The 25015-nt window shown below is 34.9% G+C and overlaps 1 protein-coding gene and 1 pseudogene across 5 annotated transcripts; one reads left to right on the top strand and one right to left on the bottom strand.

Annotated features, from left to right (window-relative positions):
- Nucleotides 1–1757: 1757 nt before the first annotated feature.
- Nucleotides 1758–12739, top strand: LOC125218752 (E3 SUMO-protein ligase SIZ1-like). 4 transcript variants are annotated; one of them, XR_016134663.1, is made up of 18 exons: nt 1758–2093; nt 2209–2258; nt 2966–3046; nt 3406–3448; nt 3930–4002; nt 4374–4512; nt 5975–6108; nt 7013–7081; nt 7614–7701; nt 7792–7867; nt 8230–8303; nt 8935–9042; nt 9627–9788; nt 10230–10334; nt 10459–10539; nt 10614–11760; nt 12060–12428; nt 12549–12739. XR_016134663.1 is itself a non-coding variant. In XM_089063139.1 (17 exons), the coding sequence occupies exons 2-17, from the start codon at nt 2235–2237 to the stop codon at nt 12188–12190; spliced, it is 2535 nt and encodes an 844-aa protein (XP_088919265.1). In that variant the 5' UTR covers nt 1758–2093; nt 2192–2234; the 3' UTR covers nt 12191–12739. The 4 variants fall into 4 exon arrangements, 1 of the variants encoding a protein (XP_088919265.1); XR_007176016.2 differs by having other exon boundaries at nt 2192–2258; XR_016134662.1 differs by having other exon boundaries at nt 2192–2258; nt 12534–12739.
- Nucleotides 12740–15694: 2955 nt separating this feature from the next.
- LOC125224020 (auxin response factor 4-like) lies at nt 15695–21267 on the bottom strand (annotated as a pseudogene). Its single transcript, XR_016134504.1, has 13 exons — nt 20560–21267; nt 20264–20472; nt 20071–20127; nt 19577–19762; nt 19406–19490; nt 19248–19338; nt 18597–18761; nt 17949–18071; nt 17803–17878; nt 17170–17332; nt 16375–17087; nt 16091–16281; nt 15695–15998 (listed from the first exon to the last, which is right to left on the bottom strand). The product of XR_016134504.1 is annotated as an auxin response factor 4-like (transcript).
- Nucleotides 21268–25015: the final 3748 nt, after the last annotated feature.

Below are 25015 nucleotides of genomic sequence, written 5' to 3'. Positions count from 1 at the left end.
GAGAATCTACTTAACAAAGTTTAATTTATATATTTGATAATCGGGTCAAATTTAGAGAGAGAGAGAGAGAGATTGAAAGATCTATGAAATTTAACAGGATAATATGAAAAGATTGAGATATGATAGTAACATCAAAAGATTAAATCATTATTGTTTAGAACGTGTAATGGAATAAAATTAATGTTTTCTTGTCAGGTTATCAAATATCAACACATTAGAACAATTATTGTGTTGATATACTTGTATACATGTACGTGCCATTATTTTGTTATAATTTCGTTGATATTGTTGTACATGTATGAATAGGAGTGAATAGGAGTGAATAGGAGTGCGTTATGGTGATACCGATTTTCGAGTGACAACGTACTATTAAGTACTAACTCCGTGCTGCCACGTGACACGTCATCCTATAATATTAGGAGTGTATTCTATAATATTTATTAGTAGGTATTTTAAATAGATTTACAGACTACGTAATATGTGGATTACAGTGTACATTATTGAGTATTGAATTATTATTTATAATACAAAATAACTTTATACAAAAGCAATCAGTTTGTATATAATGCAAATTAAACATTAATACTCAACAATCTACACTGCAATCTACCTATTACTATCATGCGATCTGTAAAACGCATGCTAATGAATATTGCAAGATAATGTGTCATATGATAGTACGAGGTTGATGATGCGTTGTCACTTTAAGAAGATGTGTCATCCTAATACATCCCCGTATTATTATACACATGTTATGTCATTTTTTTATACTCCATCTCCGTATTCAAAAAATAGAAATATTTGAAACGACATGGGTTTTAATGCACAATTGGTAAATTAAGTGAGAAAAATTGGTAAAGTAAAAGAGAGGAAAAGAAAAATGAGTGGAGTAAGAGAGAGGAAGAGAAAAAGTAGAAAAAATAGAGTTAGTGGATTGTTAGGTCCATATCCTAAAATAGAAAGATTCTAAAGTTTTTATTTTTAAGAAACGACCCAAAATGGAAGTAGTTGCTATTTTTAAAAAACGGAAGGAGTAATAATTATATTTTGTTGATACTCCTCCGTTCTTTATAATTTGTCACCACTTCATCTGACACGAATTTTAAGAAATGTACTCCCTCCGTTCCAAAGAGGATGACCCCTTCCTTGGGCGACACGAGATTTTATGCAATCTTATTTTGTGTGTTAATTGGAGAGAGTAAAGTAAGAAAGAGAGAATAAAGTAGAGATAAAGGGATTTCCATTTTAAGTAATGAGTCATCTTGATTGAGGCAAACCAAAAAAGAAAGTGGGTCATCTTCAATGGAACGGAGGGAGTAATAGAAAGTGGATTGAAAAAATTAGTGGAGCATATATCATACTTTTATATATTAGTTTTATAATAAAATGTGAGTGAGAATTAGTAAGTGGAATATGAGGTGTAGGAATGGATTAAGAGATCCTCTCCACTTCCCACACAAAATAAAATTGCATAATTTCTTGTGGAAAGGGGACGGAGGGAGTAACTAAAAGTACTATCTGTCATAGTTCCAAATTGATTCATGGTAATTCTGATTGACTCCATTGATGAAAGACATGAATTCATGCATTTCTTGTGCATCACTATGCGATGTCATGTCTACATCTAAAGTAGAGAAGAACGACGCACAGGGAGATGAGATCTGATCTCCGCCGAACAAGAGAAAGATATCCACCATTAATGAAAGAGGAAAATAAATTCTTGGCAAGGGGATAGAGACGTTGAAAAATAGGTAGAAAAGGGAAAATTATTATAAAAAAAAAAAAGAGACGTTGAAAATATGAAGAAAAGGGAAAAAGAATTAAACCTGTTAGCAGTTGATTAAATATTAGTGTGCCTATTTAATGCATAAATATATAGTATTAATTTATTTAATACAGAATTTTGGTAGGTTCTGTTCTTACCAGCTGCATTCTTTTGGGGCAACCCTTAAATATATATATACAGAATTTAGTGTGTGGATTCTGGCGAGAGATTCGGGAGAGACGACGATCCGCCGCTAGTACCAGCCGCAACCCCTAATTACGCTGTTGGATTTGCAGCGTTTTTCTATTTTCGAAATCATCACCTTTTTGTAAGTTTTTGTCTTTTCTAAATGTACTACTGTGTGCTGATTTGGACCTGCCTTTTTTTGTATTTTAATGAATTGGATTCCGATGGCTAATTGAAAAGGCGCACGTGAGTGGCAGCTATATTGATTTTGGGAGAGAAGAGGATGGAAGTGGTGGCTAGCTGCAAGGTAATCTTAGTCTGATCAGTACTAGTTTCTTTGCCTTTAGAATTGTTGTTTCAGTTTTGATACCATTACTCTGAAGATGCCATGCAAGTCATTGTTAAATTAAACTATACCATTTGGTTAGAGGCTTACACTAGGATTTATATGTTCAGTCTATTTGGTATTGAGTAACGAGGAGAGAATGTTAGTCTGTTTTAAGAACCAATTTGCTCTGACAAGAAGATTGAAAGACATGATGAATTTTACCCAGAAGCTTGGACTTAAATTAAAAGATCAATGCATAAGTGTTTGGTTAGATTGTATAGGGGTATATTCATTGAATAAATTTTGATTCATATAAATAAATTATTTAGTTGACGAAAGACAGCTGTGATAGAGATTGATATGTATAAAGTTGTTGTAAAATTGGTGTGTGCTTAATAACTCATCATATGATGATATAACCCACAAATATATTAGGTTGTAGATTTGCAATGTATCATACTACAGTTGCTGGGAAGAATTCATATGCATCATAAGGGTCTGCGCCTGTTGATATAGACTTTGAATTGAAATGTTTATATAGAGGGGATTCTCATGTTTCTCTGTAATCTTCTTTTGTTTGCTTGTGTTGGTCTTGTTATAAAGTAGACTTTAGAAAATGATAGCTTTATGTTTCTCAGCTAGTATGTTTATTATCTAGAGTAAAATCTCTGTATTGTTTTTCACAGGACAAATTAGCATATTTTCGGGTTAAGGAGCTTAAGGATGTCCTTACACAACTTGGACTTTCTAAGCAGGGAAAGAAACAGGTCAGATGCTTGATATGTAGCTAATTCATGCCATTTCTACAATAAGGAAACTCCCACTCTGTCATAGACTCTTAGTCCCTTCTTTCTTCTGTGTATCTTGCACACTGGAGAGCACCTATTTGGAAGTTGAACTTAAGACTCTAAAATATCTATGCTGTTCAACAGATGGAAACCTACTTGTATATCGGTGCTACTGTACTGCATGTTGTAGTTTCCAATTACTCAGAGGCTTGTTGTCTCACATGTTGTTTGGATAATGAGTAATTGAGTACTATGTATTTACTTTCTAGTTTCTACTATATCGTCAATGAGTACTTTGTATTACTTTCTAAATGTTTGGTGGTATTCAATTGTCACAGGACCTTGTTGACCGAATACTGACACTTCTCTCTGATGATCGAGGTAGTTGGCTATGTGATCTCTCTGTTACTTTCAAATAACAAATCTATTGAATTGAGGATAACTATCTATATGTTATATCACTTCCTGTCAGATCGCATAATTTTTAAGCAAACTCAATTTGCATTGGACCAATGAAAGTAATGCATCTAAGTACTGTTACATTTATATATGTTCAATGATTTTATACCCCCAATATTAGATCCTTGTGAGAAGACAAGATGATGTAGAAGATGGCAAAAGCTCCTGAGAAAGTTGTTGTGCTCGTCTAAATTGATTTGAAATAATGTTCAAATCTTTATTGCTAGGTAGATCATGGGATTAAATAAATAGTCAACTACAGATATATATGCAATAGCATGTCCCTTAATACTTATGAAGATACATGAGAAATACTACGACTCGGAACTCTCTTTTTTTTTCTGATATAATATCTGACGACTATTGAGCATTGATGCGATGGAGTATTATTTATTTGCAACAGTTTCATCAGCATGGGCCAAGATGAATGCTATTGGAAAGGATGAAGTGGCAAAGCTCGTTGATGACACATATAGGTCGTTTTTTAAGGAAAAAAATTCATTCATGGACTATTGCAGATTTGATATAGATTGCTTTTCTTGTCTACTTTGCTCAATTTTCTTCTATTGTCTGTATACATCATCAAGGAGCAGACTATAATTTCATTTTTCTTCATTCACTTGTTCAAATATAAGTTCCATTTAGATTTCAGAGCTATATTACTTTTTCCCATAAATAAAAACATTTAAGGACAACAGAAAAAGTTGAGGTGGTCGGTTAAAAAAATGTAAAGTGACGACATGAGGTAAAAACTACAACTTTGAGATGGACGATGTCCTGGAATGTAGGGAGGAGCACTCATAAGTTGGACTTGATTTTATGCTGATTATTCTCTTTCTATATTCAGAAAAATGCAAATCTCTGGGGCACCTGACTTGGCATCAAAATCACAAGGCCTTTCAGATGGCGCGAAGGTAAAACTTAAAGATCATATGGAGACACGCTGTCTCTGTGGAAGCTCATTGCCTACTGATTCAATGATTAAGGTATCTGCAGTTGATGTTCATAACCTCCTTATACTCTGTTCATGTTGATTTATTTGTTGTTCACAACCTCTTTATACTATGTTCATCTTCAAATATACTCTGTTTCAAGGAAATATTTAAAAATTTAATTGTTGATTCAGTTTGCCATGTTATTAACCACAAAAATGGTACCTAGAAAATGGGGTTTGCACCTTTTTGGTACCCGATGTCCAAATAATCACATTTAGGGTCCAAAACGACGGATAATCACATTTTACGAGCCATTTTTCCCCGAGACTTTGCCCCTGAGACCATTAAGGACATATTAGACTTTTACATTGTCAGTTAAGAAATCTAATTTATGATTCTACTTAAATTGGTATAACCCACTTATACTTACTAAGTAACTACTAACAAATTTAGATTTTACTTAAACAATTATATAACCCACTTTTTTTTTTGTTTATTTTAAATGCATTGACCAATTTCCACATTCAAAACATGCGTAAACAAAATCAAAACCAATTAATTTCACAATTAGTTTTACGAAATAATTAAATCGAACGTTATACCTGAGATATACCAAATACGTAGTAATAAATAACTTTTGTTGGTTTGACGAAATCAAATCAGCGTGCATAAGAAAATGTCATTGCTTTACACATTCATAATTGACTAATATACCTTTTAAAGTTCGACGAAAAAATTCTCATAATAAAATAACAGGCAACATTATAATATTAGTAGGGCATATATGTCTATCAATCTTAAAATATTATTGCGCCAATATTTTATTCACAAACTTTTTTTAATAATCCATGTTTTAATAGTTCTAATAAATACAAATGATTAAATTATTGTAAAAACTAGTATTATTTAAACTACAAAGTTGGTTAATGGAAAATGAGATTTGCACCTTTTTGGTACATGAAGTAGGAAGAATCACATTTTAAGTACGTAAACAGGGAAAAATTACAAATTAGGTGTTTTAACCGACTAGGTAAAAGACTGGTATGCTTTTAATGGCCTGAAGGGCAAAATGGTATAAATTGCACCTAAAATGTGATTATCCATCTTTTTGGACCCTAAATGTGATTATTTGCACATTGGGTACCAAAAAGGTGCGAACGTCATTTTCTGGGTACTATTTTTTAGAATTAAGCTCAGGAACCTAGATATAGTATATTTAGGATATTAATAAGAAATAATAGTCTCTACAGGTTCCTCTATCATGATTCCTTTGAAGTGTTACTAGTTACAGCATTGCATAAGTTTTTAGTAGCCCACAACATAATTTGTTAATTTTTTTCATTTAATATTAGTGTTTTGTTCATTGTGTTTGTCAGGTGCCTGTGCCTTGCACCAAGGTTCCAATATGCCTTTGCACCTTTGACTGCTTTATTATGTTTTCCTGTCATCTGATATGAGTTTCTGGATGTATCTGTGACCATTCTAAATAATATATATGTACATAATTGTGCAGTGTGAGGATCCAAGGTGTAGTGTGTGGCAACATATATCATGTGTGGTGATTCCCGAGAAACCAATGGATGGTGTTCTACTTAGTCCACCAAAGACCTTTTACTGTGAATTATGTAGGCTGAGTCGAGCAGACCCGTGAGTAAAAATATGCCACCTTGTCTTTCCTCATATATCATGGGACCAGCTTCTTGTTACCTTTACTGAGTCTTCCTTACATGTTATGAGTTGATTGCTATTATCTGAGCTTGTTTCTCAATGGCATTATATTCATCATCTGACGAGTGATGACCTTAATATTTGATAACCTATTTTTTACTTTATACATTTATTTTGTTTGAGCAGTCGATGAAGATTGTGCCATTTCTATAACTAGGCCTTTATGTACTTCCTTCATGATCTGCCTCTGTTTGTTCTTTATATTGACTGCAGTAATTCGTAAATAGTTATGTAGTTGCTTGTCACAATCTGAGGTTGAAATTGTCTCCATGGTCACTCTTTTGAAAACCATTTAATGAACTAAACATAAAATTTTAAAAAAGACAGATACTTGTAGAATTCTTAAGATAGTTTGGTTGTATGTTTGTTCTTGCATGGAATTTATTTTTGTGCATCGCATATTAACGGTGTAACAAGCAGCTGCTTGTCTTATAGCCTGTAATTAAGCATAAGTTTCCAAATTTTCTCCTATTCTGAGAATTTTCTAGGGTCATGTCAATGTATTTTCAATCAGCTAAAAGTATATGCTAATTATTTAACTTGCCTTTTAGATCATGGAGATCTCTCATATCTGATTGCATAATTAAGAGCTTGCCCAATGTTGAAACTTGTTTTTTTATTATGAGATATGCTAAACTTAACAATATTGAGGGTTCTATGTACAGCTGGTCATTCAATTATAAACAGCTTAACCAAGATTTGTGCCCTATACAGCTATACTGCATTTAAACTTGATACTACATGATATGATTGGTTTCTTTTGTACTTGGAATGAATCCAGAAGAGTGATGCCTTATACTCACCATTGTGTTGAAATATGCAGTTTCTTGGTGTCAATTGCAAATCCCCTCTATCCTATGAAATTGAATATCACAAGTGTTTCTGCAGATGGGTATGTCAATGAATTTTCCTTCTTTTTGTTAACATTCTGAACCTGAGTAATATGTTACCCTCTACTTCCTGAACCTGAGCATATTTTTGATTTGAGTGCTCTGTATCTAGTCTCTCAATCTAGTATGCCAGATGGGCAGCTATATACTTCGTTCTAGCTTTTCAATGTCTCAGCTCTTTGTTTTTTTCTGATGCATGTGTGATATAAATGCAATGCACTATGCAATGGCTGGTCCAAGTCTTGTATTGCATAAAGTACATTTAGTTCTGGTTAAAATTGTTGCCTTGTGTTGTGCTGTAGTCTGGCTGAACTTTTCCTCACGCACTGTTACACACTTTTGATGAATCCATATTTTCGGTAGTGTGATTGGACTATAAATGCTGGAAGTTTATGTTATCTTCCAAGAAGCTTATCATTCATATTCTTATCATGCTTACTTCCAGTTTGTTGATTCTGATGTTTTCTTGTTTATATATGTTCCATTGAGTTGTTTTAATTAGTGGCTGCATATCTGCACATTTGTGGTTTGCAGCTCTAATCCTTCTCTGAGCATTGAGAAAACGTTTAAACTAACAAGGGCAGATAAGGACTTGTTGTTGAAACAAGAACATGATGTTCAGGTTGGTGATCATTTGATGTTATTGGAAAGATCATCTGTCTTGCTCTATCAGAATGTACTAATCTACAGGATTATGATAATTTCCACCCAGGCATGGTGTATGTTACTCAATGATAAGGTCACATATAGAATGCAGTGGCCGCAATATGCAGATCTGCAAGTAAATGGTATGATATCCACTTAGATTGCTTAATTTCGTGAGTCTATTAGATGTAGAAGCTCACTTCTTCTCCAACCTTCACCAAAATTGTTTCTAATTGTTCTTTAGTTGCAGCTAATATAGAAAGATGCTCATCTTCTAATTTGTTATTGTGATTTTAGTACATTTCCAAATCAGGACTTGCCTGCTCATCCATGTGCATAGTATAATACTATAACCTCCTTTGGGAGGAGGGTTGGTAGCATACATTTTGATTTTTGTGTACGCATTCCATTTTCTCTTTTGTTCTCTTTGATGTGAACGATAGAGGACAGAGTGCTTCCCTTGCTCACATGTAGAACACTTTTATCTTATTAACTAACCTTATAGGTGTACCAGTACGGGCAATAAATAGACCCGGTTCTCAACTTCTCGGAGCAAATGGTCGAGACGACGGACCTATTGTGAGTTCTCTCTTTAAATTGGCATTTTTTCTATGTATCAAATTAGAAAACCAGACAAAGATAAGGAGTGACGTTTCTTTTATGGGGAAGCATGTCTTGTTTGCTGCAGTCCCTCTTATACATTTTAGTATGTACCTCTTTATGTGGCAACATCCACTAGTTTGCATGCAGTGATGACTTTTTGGTGGTAGTTCCCAGACAAAGTAGGAAATGAATATTTTTGCAGCCTAATTTATATGGTCACATATTCTAATGCTTGGTATGGATCAACTACGTCCACCTTGTTTTTCCAGTTTGCTCTGTCAAGGATTTTAAAACCAGATGATATAAATAATTATTTTTTCTAATGGTGAATGTATACAATAATCCTGTATTGGAACTTGGAAGCATCCTTGACATATGCAAAATGGGCAATTAACATACACCAAATCTTTTATCCTCTGTAGATGTCCCCTCTCTTCCCCTTTTAGGTTTTCCCTTGTTGGGCCTTTCTTAATTGAGTGGAAGCAGGGGGTTTGTGGGGGAAATCATTAACTCAAATATGTCACTCTCGTTCAATCATGTTTGACTAGATATTCTATGTTGTTTTTTACATATACCTTAGTGTATGCATATCTTGTTGTTTTGTCAGATTACAACCTACACCAGCGACGGAATTAATAAGATTTCCTTAACAGGAACTGATGCTCGCATTTTCTGTATGGGAGTTAGAATTGTAAAGCGAAGGACTTTGCATCAGGTTGAATGGTCCTCCTATGATGTTTATTTTGGCATATAATTTGAAATGTTTCTCTGGGTGTATTCATGTGGTTTGGTAAACTTGGGTATCTTAGTTTGCTCAAAAATGAAATAATGCACTGAAAATATATTAATATGTTCTGAACCATGCTGTATGCACATGACCCCTCCCGGTTTCATAGGACAAGACTTTCTAGTGCGTTCATGGCCCTTTTGTGGCCGTGCATCTGTAAGTTGAAGTTTATAGCATGGCGCCATTGTAATTGTGTTGATGCCATTAAATATCATTATTTTGTGTTTGGGGTTTGGCGTAATTTTTCTATGTTTGCGGGTACCAAACTCATTATTGATGTTTAATTTATATTGTCAAGTTTCTTTGCTCGCCAAAATGTTCATTTTCAGTTTGATGATTAGGTTCTCTCCTTGAGTTTGCCATTTAAACAAATGATGGACTGGTCTTGGTTTCTCGTGTACCGTAAAACAGAAGTTTGTGAAACCTATTGGCAGTGTACATTTGTTTCAGTTTTTATTAACCTGGAGTGGACTTAACTTAATTGACAGTGAAATTCTGCCATCTTATTTTAGATTCTCAATTTGATACCAAAAGAGGATGAAGGTGAGCGTTTTGAGGATGCACTAGTTCGTGTTCGTAAATGTGTTGGCGGTGGACCTGCCACAGAAAATGCTGATAGTGACAGTGATATTGAAGTTGTTGCTGATTTTGTTCCTGTCAATCTCCGCTGTCCTGTGAGTAGTGTTATCATAAATTACTTGCAAAGTTGGGCATAATTTGAAAGAGAATAAGATGTCTCTGTTGTCTACTTCTCATGAGCAGATCTAAGGAGTCTCCTATTGATTCACTTTGTGAGCCGTGAGCGTAGTATATTTCTGTAATTTTATGAAAATCTTTGGTTTACTTAACATCTACAACTGTAGTTGCAAACTCCTCTATCTATTTTTAAAGCATCTGTGTATAGTTTCCTAAATATTTACTTTTATTATTGAAGTTCATCATATGCTGTGTTTTGTATTTGTATGAGTGAGATTGTAGCATAGTCAATGTTATGAATTTGCCATCTGAATCAGCATTTCTGCTTGATGCAACCTTGTTTCTTTGTTTAAGGTTGCTATTTTGGTGCAATTATGATGAAACTGAATAGCCTGTACTCTTATGATTGAATTCTTCAGATGAGTGGTATGAGAATGAAGATTGCTGGAAGGTTTAAGCCTTGTGCTCATATGGGCTGTTTTGATTTGGAAGTATTTGTGGAGATGAACCAACGCTCCAGGAAGGTACATTGATTTATATATTCCTTAATCACATGCTCTTGCTGTGAACATGTTGTATATTATTTGTTAACTAAAGACCTTCCTCAGCATTGTTTTTTATGTTCTTGAATGCTGTTTGAGAATGCAGTGGCAATGTCCCATTTGTCTGAAGAACTATTCTTGGGAGAATATTATCATAGATCCTTATTTCAATCGGATATCACACAAGGTACTTGTTTCTTGTGGTATTATATCTTCTGCCATTCTTGGTTAATATCATGCTCCCTTCATTATGTATTACAGATGCGGGATGCTGGAGAAGATGTGACAGAGATTGAGGTAAAGCCTGACGGCTGTTGGCGTGCTAAGGCAGATGGAGATCGTAGAGGTCTTGGGGAGCTTGGGCTGTGGCATTTGTATGATGGTTCCATCTGTTCATCAACTGAAGCAGAATCAAAGCCAAAAGTAGAACTTAAACTGGCTAAACATGACAATGATTCTGATAGTCATGGTGCTCTAAAAATAGGGATTAGAAGGAACCAGAATGGTTGCTGGGAAGTTAATAAAGCTAATAATTCACGAGGTGCCTCACCTGCAAATAGACTTAATGGAAACTTCAAGAAAAATGGTGAAATTATAACTCCTATGAGCAGTAGTGCCACTAGTAGCGGCAGAGATGGTGAAGATGGCAGTGAATATGAGTCCATGCCCCTGAGTGTTGAACCGCCACATGGATTCAATGATCCAATTACTGCTACTCCAGGTGTGGATGCAGAAGTGATTGTCCTTAGTGATTCTGATGAAGAATCTGAACCACTGATGACGTCGAAGGCTGTTTATAGTGGAGCAGATGCTAGTAGCATTCAGTTTCCAGCTCCACAGCATGGGATTCCTGATTCTAATTATGAAAATCCTGCTGTTAGCGATGGTGCAAATTCATGCTTTAATCCTTACAATACAAATGATGATGAGTTTGGGAGTGATAATTGGTCATTGCCACCTGATGATCAGGATTTTCAATTATCTGGGTCTGATGCTGACCTTTCTGGCCCTTTAGTTGACATGGAGGACATCACTCTTAATTGCCAGCCATCTACGAATGGCCATAAATTGGCTATGGAGACTTCTACGGGATCTGCTGCACTGATCCCTGATTCTAATGCTCAACATACTGATATGAATGGTGGTTTAGTAGATAAACATTTGGCGTGTAGTGGCAATAGCCCCTCACTCCAAATACCTACAAGGCCTTCTGATTCTTCAGCTGCGCAGACTGGTTTGAGAGACAATCCTGATGTATCAAATGGTATTCATACTGAGGACTGGAGATTTATCAGGCTTGGTGGTGGTGGCAGAGGAGGTTGGGGTGAACGCACAGCTGCAAATGGCTTAGGTCTAGCCAATCAAGTACATCCGAAAGATAGTAACTTGGACATGTTAGCAGATCATGGTAACACTACTGCTATGTTATTTCTGAATCCCCTACCCCCAAAATGGATCAAAAGATAAGTAGTTTTAGGTTTGATCTATTATTTAAGTACCAGCCAATTGTATATTCATTTAAGAGATAAGAGTTGTTTTAACCATGTGTGACTTTTCTATGGGATAAAAAAAGCAGAATGATTGCAGAACCACCTCCCCAGATTGCTCCTACTAACATTGCATCTCAGTTTAGTGTAAACTTTAATGAGTTCTGTTATTGTTATAATTCTTCTGAAATTTGACTTGTTTCCATTTCTTGGTTGGCAGCAACTTTTTCTCTTGGTATGAAAGGCAACAGGACCGGTAAGACGAGTAAGAAAAGATCTGATAATCCGTTTTCATTTCCTCGCCAGCGGCGTTCTGTAAGACCAAGATTATACATGTCAGACTCCGACTAGAGACATAGAAGAGGCAATCTGGAGGGAATGCCTTATTTATATTCTATTAGAAGTTGATAGGACTGCTGTCAGAGATGCCTTGTTTTTTTTTTTTGTGGAGAGGCAGTCTCATTCTTGCTACCAAGTTGACCATCTATGCATGTAGTTGATAGAAGAAGCTGACCACATTACCTGCTGCACTGAAAAATGATTCACGGACAACTTATTAGTACCTCTTATGCTGCCCCCACAGAATTTGGTGAGCCATTGATTATGAAGCTCCTTAATTCCTGTTGTGTTCTGCTTTCTGATCCCCCAAATATTTACCTTTTATTTAATGATTAATCCCCCTTTCACTTTCTAGCTTGGTTGTTTGCAGGTATATTGCTGCTAAATTGCTTATTTTGTAGTTCCAGTAAGATGGTAAAGTTAGGGTTTCACCTAATTTTGCTCGATCTAGTTAGGAAAAAAAAACCCTGTAAATTAGACAGCATGATACAAATCCAGTGTTTCTTTTATTTAATGTATAAAAGTATTTGATTGCAAATTTGCAATCAAGTCCATTACTAATTTCGCAGTAATAGGAAGCTGGACGAATGGTTCTTGCTTATCCTTTCTTAGTGTCTTCAGAAAAAAAATTAAAAGCAAGAAGTGCAAGACCACATATCACATCAGCGGCAAGAGTCATTCATTACTTGATTTTTAATTGCTTTCATTTGTGTCACCAGATTCATTCTAAGATATTCAGGGTAAATAAGACTTATTTTTAGTTTTAAGCTCCCTTGCAACTGAACACTTCGTTGGAGAAATTGTTTACTTAGAATAAGTTGATCTATCAACTTAACACATATCTACACTCACTAAGTTACTTTTAAAGAATTGATGTCTAGAGCATGTGCTCTTAGCTAAGAGCACGGAAGTGGGCTCGAACCCACTTTTACTACTTGTCCTTAGCTAAGAGCACAACACCCACATCCGTGCTCTTAGCTAAGGACAAGCTCAAGGGTCCCACCATTCTATTATTCAATTTAAATACTCCAATTATTAAAAACATTTCTACATTATAAAAATACATTAAAAATAAAAATTACATAATTAAAATCCTTAAAAATAAAAATTACATAATTAAAATACTAAAAAATAAAAATACATAATTAAAATCCTAGAAAATAAAAAATACATAATTAAAATCCTACAAATTAAAAATTACACACGTGGAAGACTAGTCCTCTATCCCCAATTGCCTCTTGAGACCCCGGATCATTTGCTCATGTGTTGCAAGTTGATCCGGAGTCATTCGAGATGTATCGTTTATATAGAGTTGACTCAAGATGGCCCACAACGTGTTGTTCGGGGGTGGAGGAGGCACAAAGGGAGCGGGGGCGGCGGGGGCGGGGGCCGGGGTGGGGACGGATGGAGTCGAGACGCGACGGCGGAGGCGGTTGGCCGCCGCCTTCTTCCATCTTGCGGGCGGGAACTGCTCGGGCCAGCGTCGGGGCTACCCAAGTTAGCTCCGGCAAGCTAGGTAGCCATATCATTGGAGACGCCGTCGGATAGGGCAACCGACTTGGACCGTTTGCTGGAGGAGCTGGAGGAGGATGCTGCTATGCCGCCCCTATACTTCGGATGTTGGCGCCCCTCCTGCCAACAATCGGGGTACTTGAACGGTTTGAACTCCTCCCGTTGGTATGCCACCAAGGCGGCAGTGACGATGTCGAGCTCGTTCGTGCCGCTCCCCGCCGACCGCTCTTCCTGGAGGTAAATCCCCTGGAACTTCCCAATTGCCTCGTTGCATCTGTTGCAATTGCGAACCATACTATCATTGTGATAGATGGTTCCCGCCGGCCGGGTTTCATTGTAGAGGCGAGTGATGCGCCACCAATACGTATCCCCGGTTTGGTTCGTGCCGACGTCCAGATCTTCGGAGACTGCCAAGTAGGCTTTGAACATCGTCATCATCTCATTAGTTTATTAGTTTATTACTTCATTCCATTTGTTTATTACTTCATAATGTGTTATGACGTAATTATCTTTCAGTTGAAGTAAATTCGGTACGTAGTGATGTGAATGCGAAAAATTACTTCATAACATACGTTCATTTAGTTCATTATTTAGTGAATATAGTTCATTATTTACTCCAACAAGTTTTTATTGAAAATAAAATAAAATAAAAAATAAAAAAATAAATAAAATAAATAAAATTTTAAAAAAAAAAATTAAAAAAAATTAAAAAAAATAAAAATTAAATAAAAGTATTTATTGAATAAAATATTAAATTAATCCTAACCATAATATTAAGAAAATGGATGGCCCAAATTTAGTCTCTAGTTCGGTGTTTAAGAAGGGTTCAACAACTCTTAAAGGTTAAGTGGAGAGTGTATAAAGTTTTTCTATTGGAAAACAAATTTCTTGTGAAACTTGGGATAAAGAGTCTTAATCTTCGTCTTTTTAACGTTTAACTCAAACTTTCAAACTTCATTCAGTCAAATATCAAATAACAATAGACTTATAGTGATTAGCATAGTATAGAAAGTCCTAAACCTTAAACTTAGGGTGTCGAAATAAATAGCGGGTGTTAGATATTATTTGACCTGACCCAACATGATACCTGTCAGGTAATGGATGGCCAATAAATTGTCAGGGTCATGTCATGGTCTGATATTGAGAATTTTTAAAATGTAGGTATCGAGTATATATGGTAACCAATGGAATATGCCTGATAAATCTAAAATTACATGATTTCATTACCGACTCAATTGGAATTTCATTACCTAATAAATCTAAAAATACATGATCTAGGGTGTGTTTAAATTGAAGTTTATCTTTCATTTCTATTCGTGGTGTTTAAATTGATCCATTATCTATAGTCCTAGATATCACATGTTTGGTTTGTTATTTAAAGTCATACTATAGTAGGAAATTTCAAAACTATCCTTTGACTTTTTCTATATTTCCAAGGTTAAGGGATATATTAGTAAATTTTAAATAATTTAATATTGAAATAGTATCGCACATATTATTATCACTGATTTTTACATGATAATAAAACAATTATTTTCAGCCTTAATTCAACGGACCATGCAGAAAATTTAACCAACAAATCAAATACTAGATTCGGTGAAATTCCTTGCTACAAAGGAATGAACACCACCACGATTTCTTTCATGGATATTTTATTACATAACTTTCCTTTGCAAACTTATGTTTGCTAAGTGAAGTATTTGTTTTTCATCGTATAATTTTATATAGTGTTGTTTTGTAAGTTAACTGGAGAGTGAATAAAGTAGAAGAAAATAGATAGAGATAATGTTTCAGTTTAAAAAATATATATGTCATTTTAAGTGAGATCACCCAAAAAACAAAACACCTCACATTTAATAGAACATAGTGAGTATTTATTTGTTGTCATTGTAGGTCATTTGTCGATCTTTGTGATTTTGTAGAGTTTTATCAAGCATAGAGACAGATAACCAACACAAACAAACTTATATGTCTCTATCCATGGAGACAGTGTGACAAGAGAGAAACAAACAGCATTCAAACATCATAATAACCAAATCCATCTATTTCAACTACATCGTTTTCTTAAGTAAGAACACAAACACAAACACAACACTTTGTTTAGTAATGTGCACGAACCTCCAACTCACATACTTATCACAGTAGGGGAAGAATCGGGCTGCCTACTGAAGACGACTTGGACACATCAGGCGCTGGTGGCGCTTCTTCGAGGCAACTCTTGGTGTCGTCGCTGTTCATTCCAATGGTCAGCTTCTCCACTTCCTCTTGTGTGTATATGTGGATCTTCGTTACCACCTCAACAAACTCGCTGCATTCATCACACATCAGAACAAAAATTTGGCCAAAGTTGGACGATTTTTACATGCTAATATCCCAAAAAAACCCACGCACTGGACTTACTGCCAAGGGTCGTCGCCAATTACCATCATGTCATTCTCGCTATCAGTGTACAGTATGCGCCATCCGTAGTTAGGATTGCACAAGAGGCCTTCTATGTTGAAAAGCCTCTCAAGTTCAGTCAGCAAATCTTCATAGCTATTCAATCTTGAAAGCTCAATGTCTCTCCCAACCAAGCTACCTTGTTTGTGAACCTATGAGCAGGAATGCTGATCACCCTTTCGAGTCTCATCGCATGAAAAAAGAGTATTAATTAGCCATCGCTGCTCAACTTGCTTGGAACGTACCTTCGTACAGCTCCTCTTGTTAGGACCCTGTAGATTGATGGCAGCAGGATCTTCTGTCAAAGAGAAACCGAATATCTTGCAGCTACGAACTTCTTCTTTCAAGTTGCTTTCATTCTTCATATGTTTAAGGACAGACGTTCTCTCCAGCGTCCTTGGTTCGTTGGTCAGATGTGGCATCCGACCTACATCAGCTTTAGTCCCACTCAAAATCGAAGTAGGGCTCAAAACATGATTTTCTGTCTGAAAATTAGAGAAGTTGGATAGTATGAGCCCTCCTGTATGGATGTTCTTGTGATGAATCGGAATGCTTCTAGAACCTTCTGAAGCCAGAGGATAGAAGCTCGGCCTCGGCCTCTGATTGTGACTGTTGTAACCGTGTTGAGGTTTTGACCAAACACCTATATCCGAACTACTTCTTGCCGCGAGAGATTTGAATGAGCAAATTTCTTGACCTTGCAAGACCTTAGGAAACCAATTGGATTCCAGAAAACCTGTGAAGTTGGCGGGAGCGTGATTTCTCACAAACTCGCCATAGTTAATCATATCCATCCTGTTCGCCACAGGATTAGGTGTGGAAGGTTGCATACCAAAATCGAGCTGGCAGTTCACTCGATCACCTCTATAGAAAGGTGATACAAGACCTATATTTTCTTGACCTTGCAAGACCTTGGAGGATCTTACTGACTCCTCAAAGTCCAAAACAGAGCCCCCACCTGCATAAAAAATGAGATTTCAAGGTCAGCCCAGAGTAAGAATGCATAGTAGAACAATTAAGTCAAATGGAAAGAAATGCACCAGCAATAGAGCTGCCATGCGGAGTAACATGCAGATTTGACCTCAGTTTCTTCGTCCTAGGTGAGGGCTGGATACTCAGGGGTGCATAGTTACCTGAGAAATCTATGTCCCATGGAGAAACTCGTTCTTGGTGGTTACTCATGATGTCTTCATCCCAACGAACCTATAGCATTTTCCGGTAACAAGGATGTAGTGAAGTTGCAAGAAACGATTGGATAAATCCAATCACAACAACAACAGAAAAAATTAAACCACTTAATCTTTGCTACTAAGTACTAACAACTGATGCATTTATGCTTCAATCCCGGGGGTAAAACCTACTTACGTAGTAGCGGTTTTATTAAATAAACTTAAGGCATAAAAATGAGTAGATGCCAATCTCAATTCCACCTGTTGGCCTAAATCTAGCAAAAAAGTTCCATATTATCGAACAGATAAGTAAGATAAGTTATAACTAAAAAAGATTCTTAACATCTAATCCCATATGAGCTATAAGTTGGGAAGATGAGCCGTTTCGGTATTTATGATGGTACACAACGAATGAGTAATGACACTGATTAAATAGAGGCCCTAGAATAGCAGCAAAAATGCAAAATCACAGAAGTGTTGCCTGGTTATAAAGTTGTACTCTACCATCAGGCATCTCCATTTTGAGTTCTGCCATCTATAGGAATCCATATCACCGACTCCAGTCACCACCCCACTGAACCTGCAAAATACAATCAGCATGCATCGCAGACGCTAAAACATCATTAAGATTATGAGATTTCATGTGGGACCTTCTTTCAGGAGAATCATCAAAGTGAAATTTCATTCTGAATCTTGTCCCAACAGGTAACTTACTGGTGGTACACATAACATATTTTTCAACGGGGACAATAAAATCAGCATGGCAACTTGCCCTGCAAAAAAATAGTTCTAAGCAGACATGCCACATAATCAGAGAGGCTAATTGTACAACACTTAATCTAACATGTCACGAGATTTCTTTCTCATTTAGTAAGAGTTCATATTATTTTCCTGCATGTGTATATTCCCCATCAAATTCTAGCCACATACATACTTCATCGCCTAAATGGCTAAATCATATTATTTTTTGTTGCTCCAATTATTGGGGGCAAGGCAATGGCGAGATTCAGAAATTTGAGAAACAGCTAATAGCTCCTCGAATGAACTCTCAGGCAGTCAATCCTCAAAGCCATGCTTGAATCAATCACATTTGTGAACACATCATCTTTCTTTTATGATAAAATTCTAGAGTTCTAGTCACTGCTATTATTTTGGGGACTATATTTTGGGCCAGTTGTATCAATAAAGTATGGTTGCTAGAATGCTAGGATAAAATGTTTATTTGGATTAGAACGGTACTCTACTAGAGATACTGAAGGTTATGCTAATTGTTAACAGGTTTTATGGGACAACAGTACCTTGGGCTGTAGAAAACATGAAATGAAGTGTTGCTTGATATAGCATCGGCAATTGGAGAGAGGACATTGGGATAAGAACCCTGATTCTTAATGATCGAATCAGGCAAGCCATTCCTAGGCCGAGCAGCTCGTCTAATCCCCAACCGTAGTTCCCCAGCTTCTCCTCTGCAGTATACAGGTAATACACCTTATAAGGCGAGTAACACTTTCAACAAGAATGCTGCAGAGCAAACCTGAGTTGTAATATCAGTCCATTTTTTCTCACAAACAATAATTATTCTGCATTTTACTTATTTCCATTATTTTCCCTCAAATCATACTCCCTCCGTCCCTAAAGAGTATGCACTATTTCCTTTTTCGTCCGTCCCCAAAGAGTATGGACTTTTAATTTTGGAAACTCTCTCCTCTCTAATGAGGTGAGACCCATCCTCCACTAACAATACTTAAAAAACTTTCTCTATCCATCTCTCTATTACTTTACCAATAATGCATTAAAACCCGTGCCAAACCCAAAGTTCATACTCTTTGGAGACGGGGGGAGTATTAAATTTAATATATTCAGTAAAAAAGTCTTTGTAGATTTTATTCAATGTGTTCCCAAGCATCAGTCTGAAACATTATTGCTCAAATGCAAAACTCGATGAAATGTACCTCAGAAAGAGAACAGCATCCCCTGAAACAAGATTTTTCTGACTGACAAATATGCTCCAACCAGTAGTGAGCAAATGTCGCCTAGGCTGGCCTGCAATGCCATAATTAAAACACTCAGAATATCCAACAAGAGAATGAGTGATACACGAACCTTATACCTCTATAAATGTGTCTGAACTTCCACTCCACTCCATGCAGGTCTTTGGCTATGAGTTCCTGGGAGGGCCTTTGCTCTTTATAATCCTATAACGGAATGTAATTCCTCAGCAAGATGAACTTTACTGAAGTTAATAGAGAATTGAAGTGTTGTTCATCATAAGAGGCCAAACCAGAGGGGGGAAGCAATCTTCGGCAGCCCTACGAGGAATGGAAAATCCACCATGGGTACTGGTATCCGAAGCAGTCAGGGTCTTGCAGAACATGTGGGAAGTCGACTTTGCAGGCATAACACCATTCCCGTCCTCATCAACGTCTGAATTTTCATTCTCTTTGCCATCCAATTTCACCCCTCCCATCTGCATCAGCACAACAACTTTACAAACACTAAAATTGAACACACAAGTTCTCTAGCACCAACCCAAGGCCTTCTTCCCTATCAGTCTATCACTAATTATACAGAAAATGAAACGTAAACAACAAGAACCAATATTAACTATCATAAAGACCCAAGTCTTTCACTAACCAAGAATTAAAGAAGTATAGAACTCAAGAAGCAATCTACTCACCACCAATGAATTTCCCAATTCTTTCACTAATTATGAATTTCAAAAATCACACATCCATCTTAAAAACCAATGCATCTACCTATAATTACCAACAGTACCTCTGGAAGAGGAAGCAGATTCAGTTGAGTGTAAACCTCATCATTCTCCTTGTTTGCCTGTTACAAAAACATTAACCAAAACACAGAGATAGAAAATAAACCAAAGCACAACAAGACTATACGTTGAAATCACACCCCAAAATAAAACCAACAAGGCATTGGACACAAACCAAAAGCTCGACAAAGCACTCACAAGTAGCCGAACATCGATAACTCGGCAAAAGATCTGTGGAGGAAGATCAAAAGTAGGCATATCCATGGGTGGAAAGGGTGAGGCAGATGCAGCCTGCTCCATGTGGCCTTGAGGGAAATACACCACCACATTTCCTTTCTTAGGCAAGCTGGTGAGAGGTCCAGCACAAGCATGCCAGAGCTCCACGTATATCGATGGTGGAGCAGATTCTGAACAAGGGGGAGAAGAGGATGAGTGAGAGGCGCCATTCGGTGATGAAATTGAAGTTTCCAAACACACGTAATCACCACTACCACCTTCGCATTCTCCTCCATTTACACATGCAACATTCTGCTCCACCTCACTCACTGCATGATTCAGATCAAATTCCATGAATTCCCAGATTAAAAAAAAAAAAAAAAAGGTTTCCAACTTTCTGCTTTTCTTGAGGCAAACACTTCAGTCACTCTAGCATTACACGACCACAAAAACAAACGCAACTAACACGACGGAACAAGGGGGCAAAGTACATTGATCAAGAAATAGGCTGGAATTAGTAATTAAGAATGTTTCCAAAGGCTCTACGGAAAATAGCCAGGTGAATTATCCTGAAGAGAAAGCCAATTTTGAGCAAGAAATCCATAAAGGTGGCGCCTTTAGAGCGAGAAGGGTAAAGAAGTTGCGCAAAGAGAAAAGGAAGTCGTATGTTTTTTGGGTGTGGATAGGATAGCAAAAGAGTTTGTAGTGTAAGAAGTAATCTAAAAGATGAAAAGGAAAGTGAGAGGGGTATCAAATAATAACAAGAAATTCGAAATATGATTCCTCCCCCATTTGCAGTTCTGTGAAGAGGGATCAGCAGCAAAAGACATAGCACAGAACCAAAAGAAGTACCCTTTTGGAATTAAGACTGTTTTTGTGTGTATTATAGCGATAGAAAGAGAGGGAAAGAGGAGCATAGCATCACAGATGTTAATTTTACACTAACAGCCCAAGCAGAGCTCGATTCCTAGTTTGTTGGTTGATTTCATAGTAAAAAAATTCTACACTAATTACTAAGTTTATCAATTTTTTCTTTGTCACTTTTAGGTTGAGGCCCCATTAAAGGAGATCTCCATTGAATGCAGACAAAAATGTCTATAATCTTCCTAATAAAGAAGACATTTAAGAATATCAAGACATGCTTGCCATCATAGAATACTAACCACAATCACATCTGTCATTAATTTTACTTTGACTTTAAATCCCCTGAGGTAAAAAAGTGGTAAAGGTTGATTACCATCTCATGTTTACCATAATTAAATTATATACCACCTTTTTTTGTGTTTTCAAACTTTATGTTACATAATTCCTTTTCCAATCATTTTGTAGATTATGCGTTCTATAGTTTTCGTATTTTAAATTTTATAGCACTACATTCGCGTAAATTTAATTATATTATATTCACATGTACTGTATTTAATTTTGTATAATGTGGCCATCAATAGAAATATGAAAAGTTAAAGTACTCCGTAGTATAATTTAATACTACTCCCTCTATTCCGACTTAAGCAAAGCGTTTTATTTTCAGAACTCATTTTAAAAAATAATACTTAAGCCTTTTTACATTATTCTTTCAGTTATTTTACTTTTTTTTCATTTTAACTATTTAGTATTATTTTTTAAAAATGGATGTAGAGAATGGAACGTTTCTATTAATATGTAATAAAGAGAATACCTTTTTCACTAGTACTCTTACAATATTAATAAAATCAAAAAATCAAAATATTTATACAATATTGTTAATAAAAAAGGAAACCTCATTAAAAAGGGAAAATATTCCAAGACTGAGACTAATTTTGGAGAATAGCCCTAAATAAAAAATCAACAATATGTATATTTTTATAAAATAGATTATATTAAGAAAACATACAGCAGTACTCTATGTTTTTTCTCACACCTAGCTAAATGTGTTTTACACTTATTACATTTGATGCAACATTCCTTAGTTTGTAATTTGTAGAATTACGATATCGTATTCATAAGTATATTTATTAATAAACTCCTCCGTATAAATATAAGTTAGTGCACTCCGTATATATTACCAAGAAATTAAAATTTCGATGTGCACCCACTAATTCTGATTGGCCTTATCTATTTTATTATAATGCTCGTAATTATTCACCATAATAATCATATCAACAACATAAAGTAATTAATGGGATAAATATTGGCAAAATACATTCTTAGGTCCTTATACTTTAGTCAAAATGTTTATTAGGTCCTTGTACAATTTTTTCGTTTTAATAGGTCCTTATACTTATGACAATATTTTTATCAGGTCCTCGTACAATTTTTCGTTTTAGTACGTCCTTATACTTTTATCATAACTTTCATTAGGTCCTTGTACAATCTTTATTTAATAGACTTTTTTTACATTTATCTTGGATAATAATCTAAATTTAATTAAACTGAATAAACTTTTTAATATTTCATTATTTAACTTAGCATAGTCTATAAAGATAATATCATCTTGTTATCCAACAATCTCAATAAGTTGCATAGAATAATAAAAAGATTAATTATGATTATTGAAGATTAAAATTGAAGTTTTTTTTTAGAATAACTATCCAAATTTTCAATTGATTATTTATATTTATATTGAAAGATACGTTTTTCTGAATATTTATAATCATAAGATAAGCTAAATAATAAAATTAAAAGGTTCATTAAATTTAATTAAATATAAATTATTATATAAGATAAAAGTAAAAGAATATCTTAAAATAAAAAATTGTATAAGGACCTAATAAAAGTTATAATCAAAGTATAAGGACCTACTAAAACGAAAAAATTATACGAGGATGTGTTGAAATTTATGAGAAAGGTATAAGGATCTATTAAAACGAAAAAATTGTATGAGGACCTAATGAACATTTTGATTAAAGTATAAGGGCCTAAGAATGTGTTTTGCCATAAATATTAAGATAATTATGCGTTAACATACATGACCCCACCCATTATTTACCAGGTGGAGCTCTATTTATGCCATTGACAATGGAAATAGCATTTCTCTATTTTAAGGACCTACACATGGATAAGTAGTATAGGAAAAGATCATTTTGATAGTAACTTATATACGTACCTTAGCCTCTTATATATATACACTAGACAAGACCTCCTCTCAGTGGCGGACGCAGAAATATTTATTGATAGGGGTTGGAATTTCTAAATTTTGTTTTAATGTATACATTTGAGTAATGTAGATAATTTGTAGGGGCTTTTTAACTATAATTTACAATAAATTTAAATAAAATTTAAAAACAATTAATAGAAAAAAAGTATAAAAAAAAAAATCATTGAGGGCTTAAGCCCCTCCTCAACTACGGTCCGCCAATGCCTCCTTCAATACATGGTATCGTCTAAATTAATCATTTAATGGTAAATATTGAAAATCAATTTATATGCATTCATAAATTAATAGGCATTAGAGGATAGTCGAGAAAAGTTGATATATAATCTACATTCAATAATTAATAAATAGTCGGGAAATCTCTTTATGAATGTGCTTGTATATAGATCTACCAAATCTTCATTAAGAGATTTTAGAACACAAAAATCGCTATACTAGTACAATTATTAAAATCCAAGTACAGTATCCAATCATTAAATCAAATTAATTACTGCCATTAATATTTTTTAAAACAGAAAATCAATTTATATACTTTAATAACCTTTGCAAAAGTAAATGTACATAAATTGAACATGTACATAATATCCTTAAATTTTTAAATTTAATTGAATTTAATTAAAATTAGTTTTTTTTATTGTATTATTACGTAGCAATATTAAGAAAGAAGTGATATAGAAATTTTATATCAAATTGTTACATGATTTCGAGCTTGATTTGAATTAATTATATAATATTCAGTAAAAAAAATATACATTTTCCTAAATATACAAATTTTTATGTAAATTTTTTTGAAGTGATGCCAAATGATTAGTATGAAATTTATTTTAAATAAATTAATGTTTATAATTTAATTTTCAATGTAAAATGTTATAAAAAAATCGATTATGTACATATATGTATATTTATCATTATTTAATAACCAGCTAATAAGTAGTATTCCTTCCGTCCCGGAGTATTAGACTCACTTCTTTTGGACACATGATTTAAGGAATTGATATTTAATTAGTTAAAATGGAGAGAGTAAAGTATGAGAGAGGGAAAAAGTAGGAGAGAGAAGAGAGAAAAAAGTAGGTGGAAAATAAAATAAGATAGATGCTTTTTGCTAAAAAAGGAAACGAGTCTAATATGTTGGGACATCCCAAAAAGGAAAGTTGGTCTAATACCTTGGGACGGAGGGAGTATTAATTAAAGATCTTGATCTTCAATTTGATATACATACGACTAAATAGTACTCTCTTCTGTCCCAACTAAGTTGGTCATAATTTTTTTTGGAACGTACCAACAAAGTTAGTTATTTCCTTTTTTAACAAAAAAATAAAACATCTAATCACTTTTATTATAACCTACTTTACTCTCTCTTATTTCTCTTACTTTTTTTTTCTCTCCTATTTTATTTTATTATCATTTAATTTATTCAGTACAATTTCTTAATTTCTATGTAAAAGAAAAGTGACACCACTTAATTGGGACGGAGGGAGTAATATAATTTTTTTAAAAAAGAGCATAAAAATAATGATCATGATACATGTCGTAGTTTATGCTAGTTGTATTTCTAGCTGGTGTACTTGGTAATTTAGTTAAAATCTTGCATCGATTCAAATAGA

This window comes from Salvia hispanica, chromosome 1 (genome assembly GCF_029641045.1).
Source record: "Salvia hispanica isolate PSC_SH4W2 chromosome 1, Shi_PSC_v1, whole genome shotgun sequence".
Classification (NCBI taxonomy): Eukaryota; Viridiplantae; Streptophyta; class Magnoliopsida; order Lamiales; family Lamiaceae; genus Salvia; species Salvia hispanica.
This window is presented reverse-complemented; position numbering and strand designations above follow the sequence as displayed.

Excerpts from the sequence above, each read along its gene's own strand:
- LOC125218752 (XM_089063139.1), top strand. The coding sequence starts at position 2,235 with ATGGAAGTGGTGGCTAGCTGCAAG. Across the intron at positions 3,449-3,929 it reads ACTTCTCTCTGATGATCGAG|TTTCATCAGCATGGGCCAAG; the intron begins GTAGTTGGCTAT and ends TATTTGCAACAG. Across the intron at positions 7,868-8,229 it reads TGCAGATCTGCAAGTAAATG|GTGTACCAGTACGGGCAATA; the intron begins GTATGATATCCA and ends CTAACCTTATAG.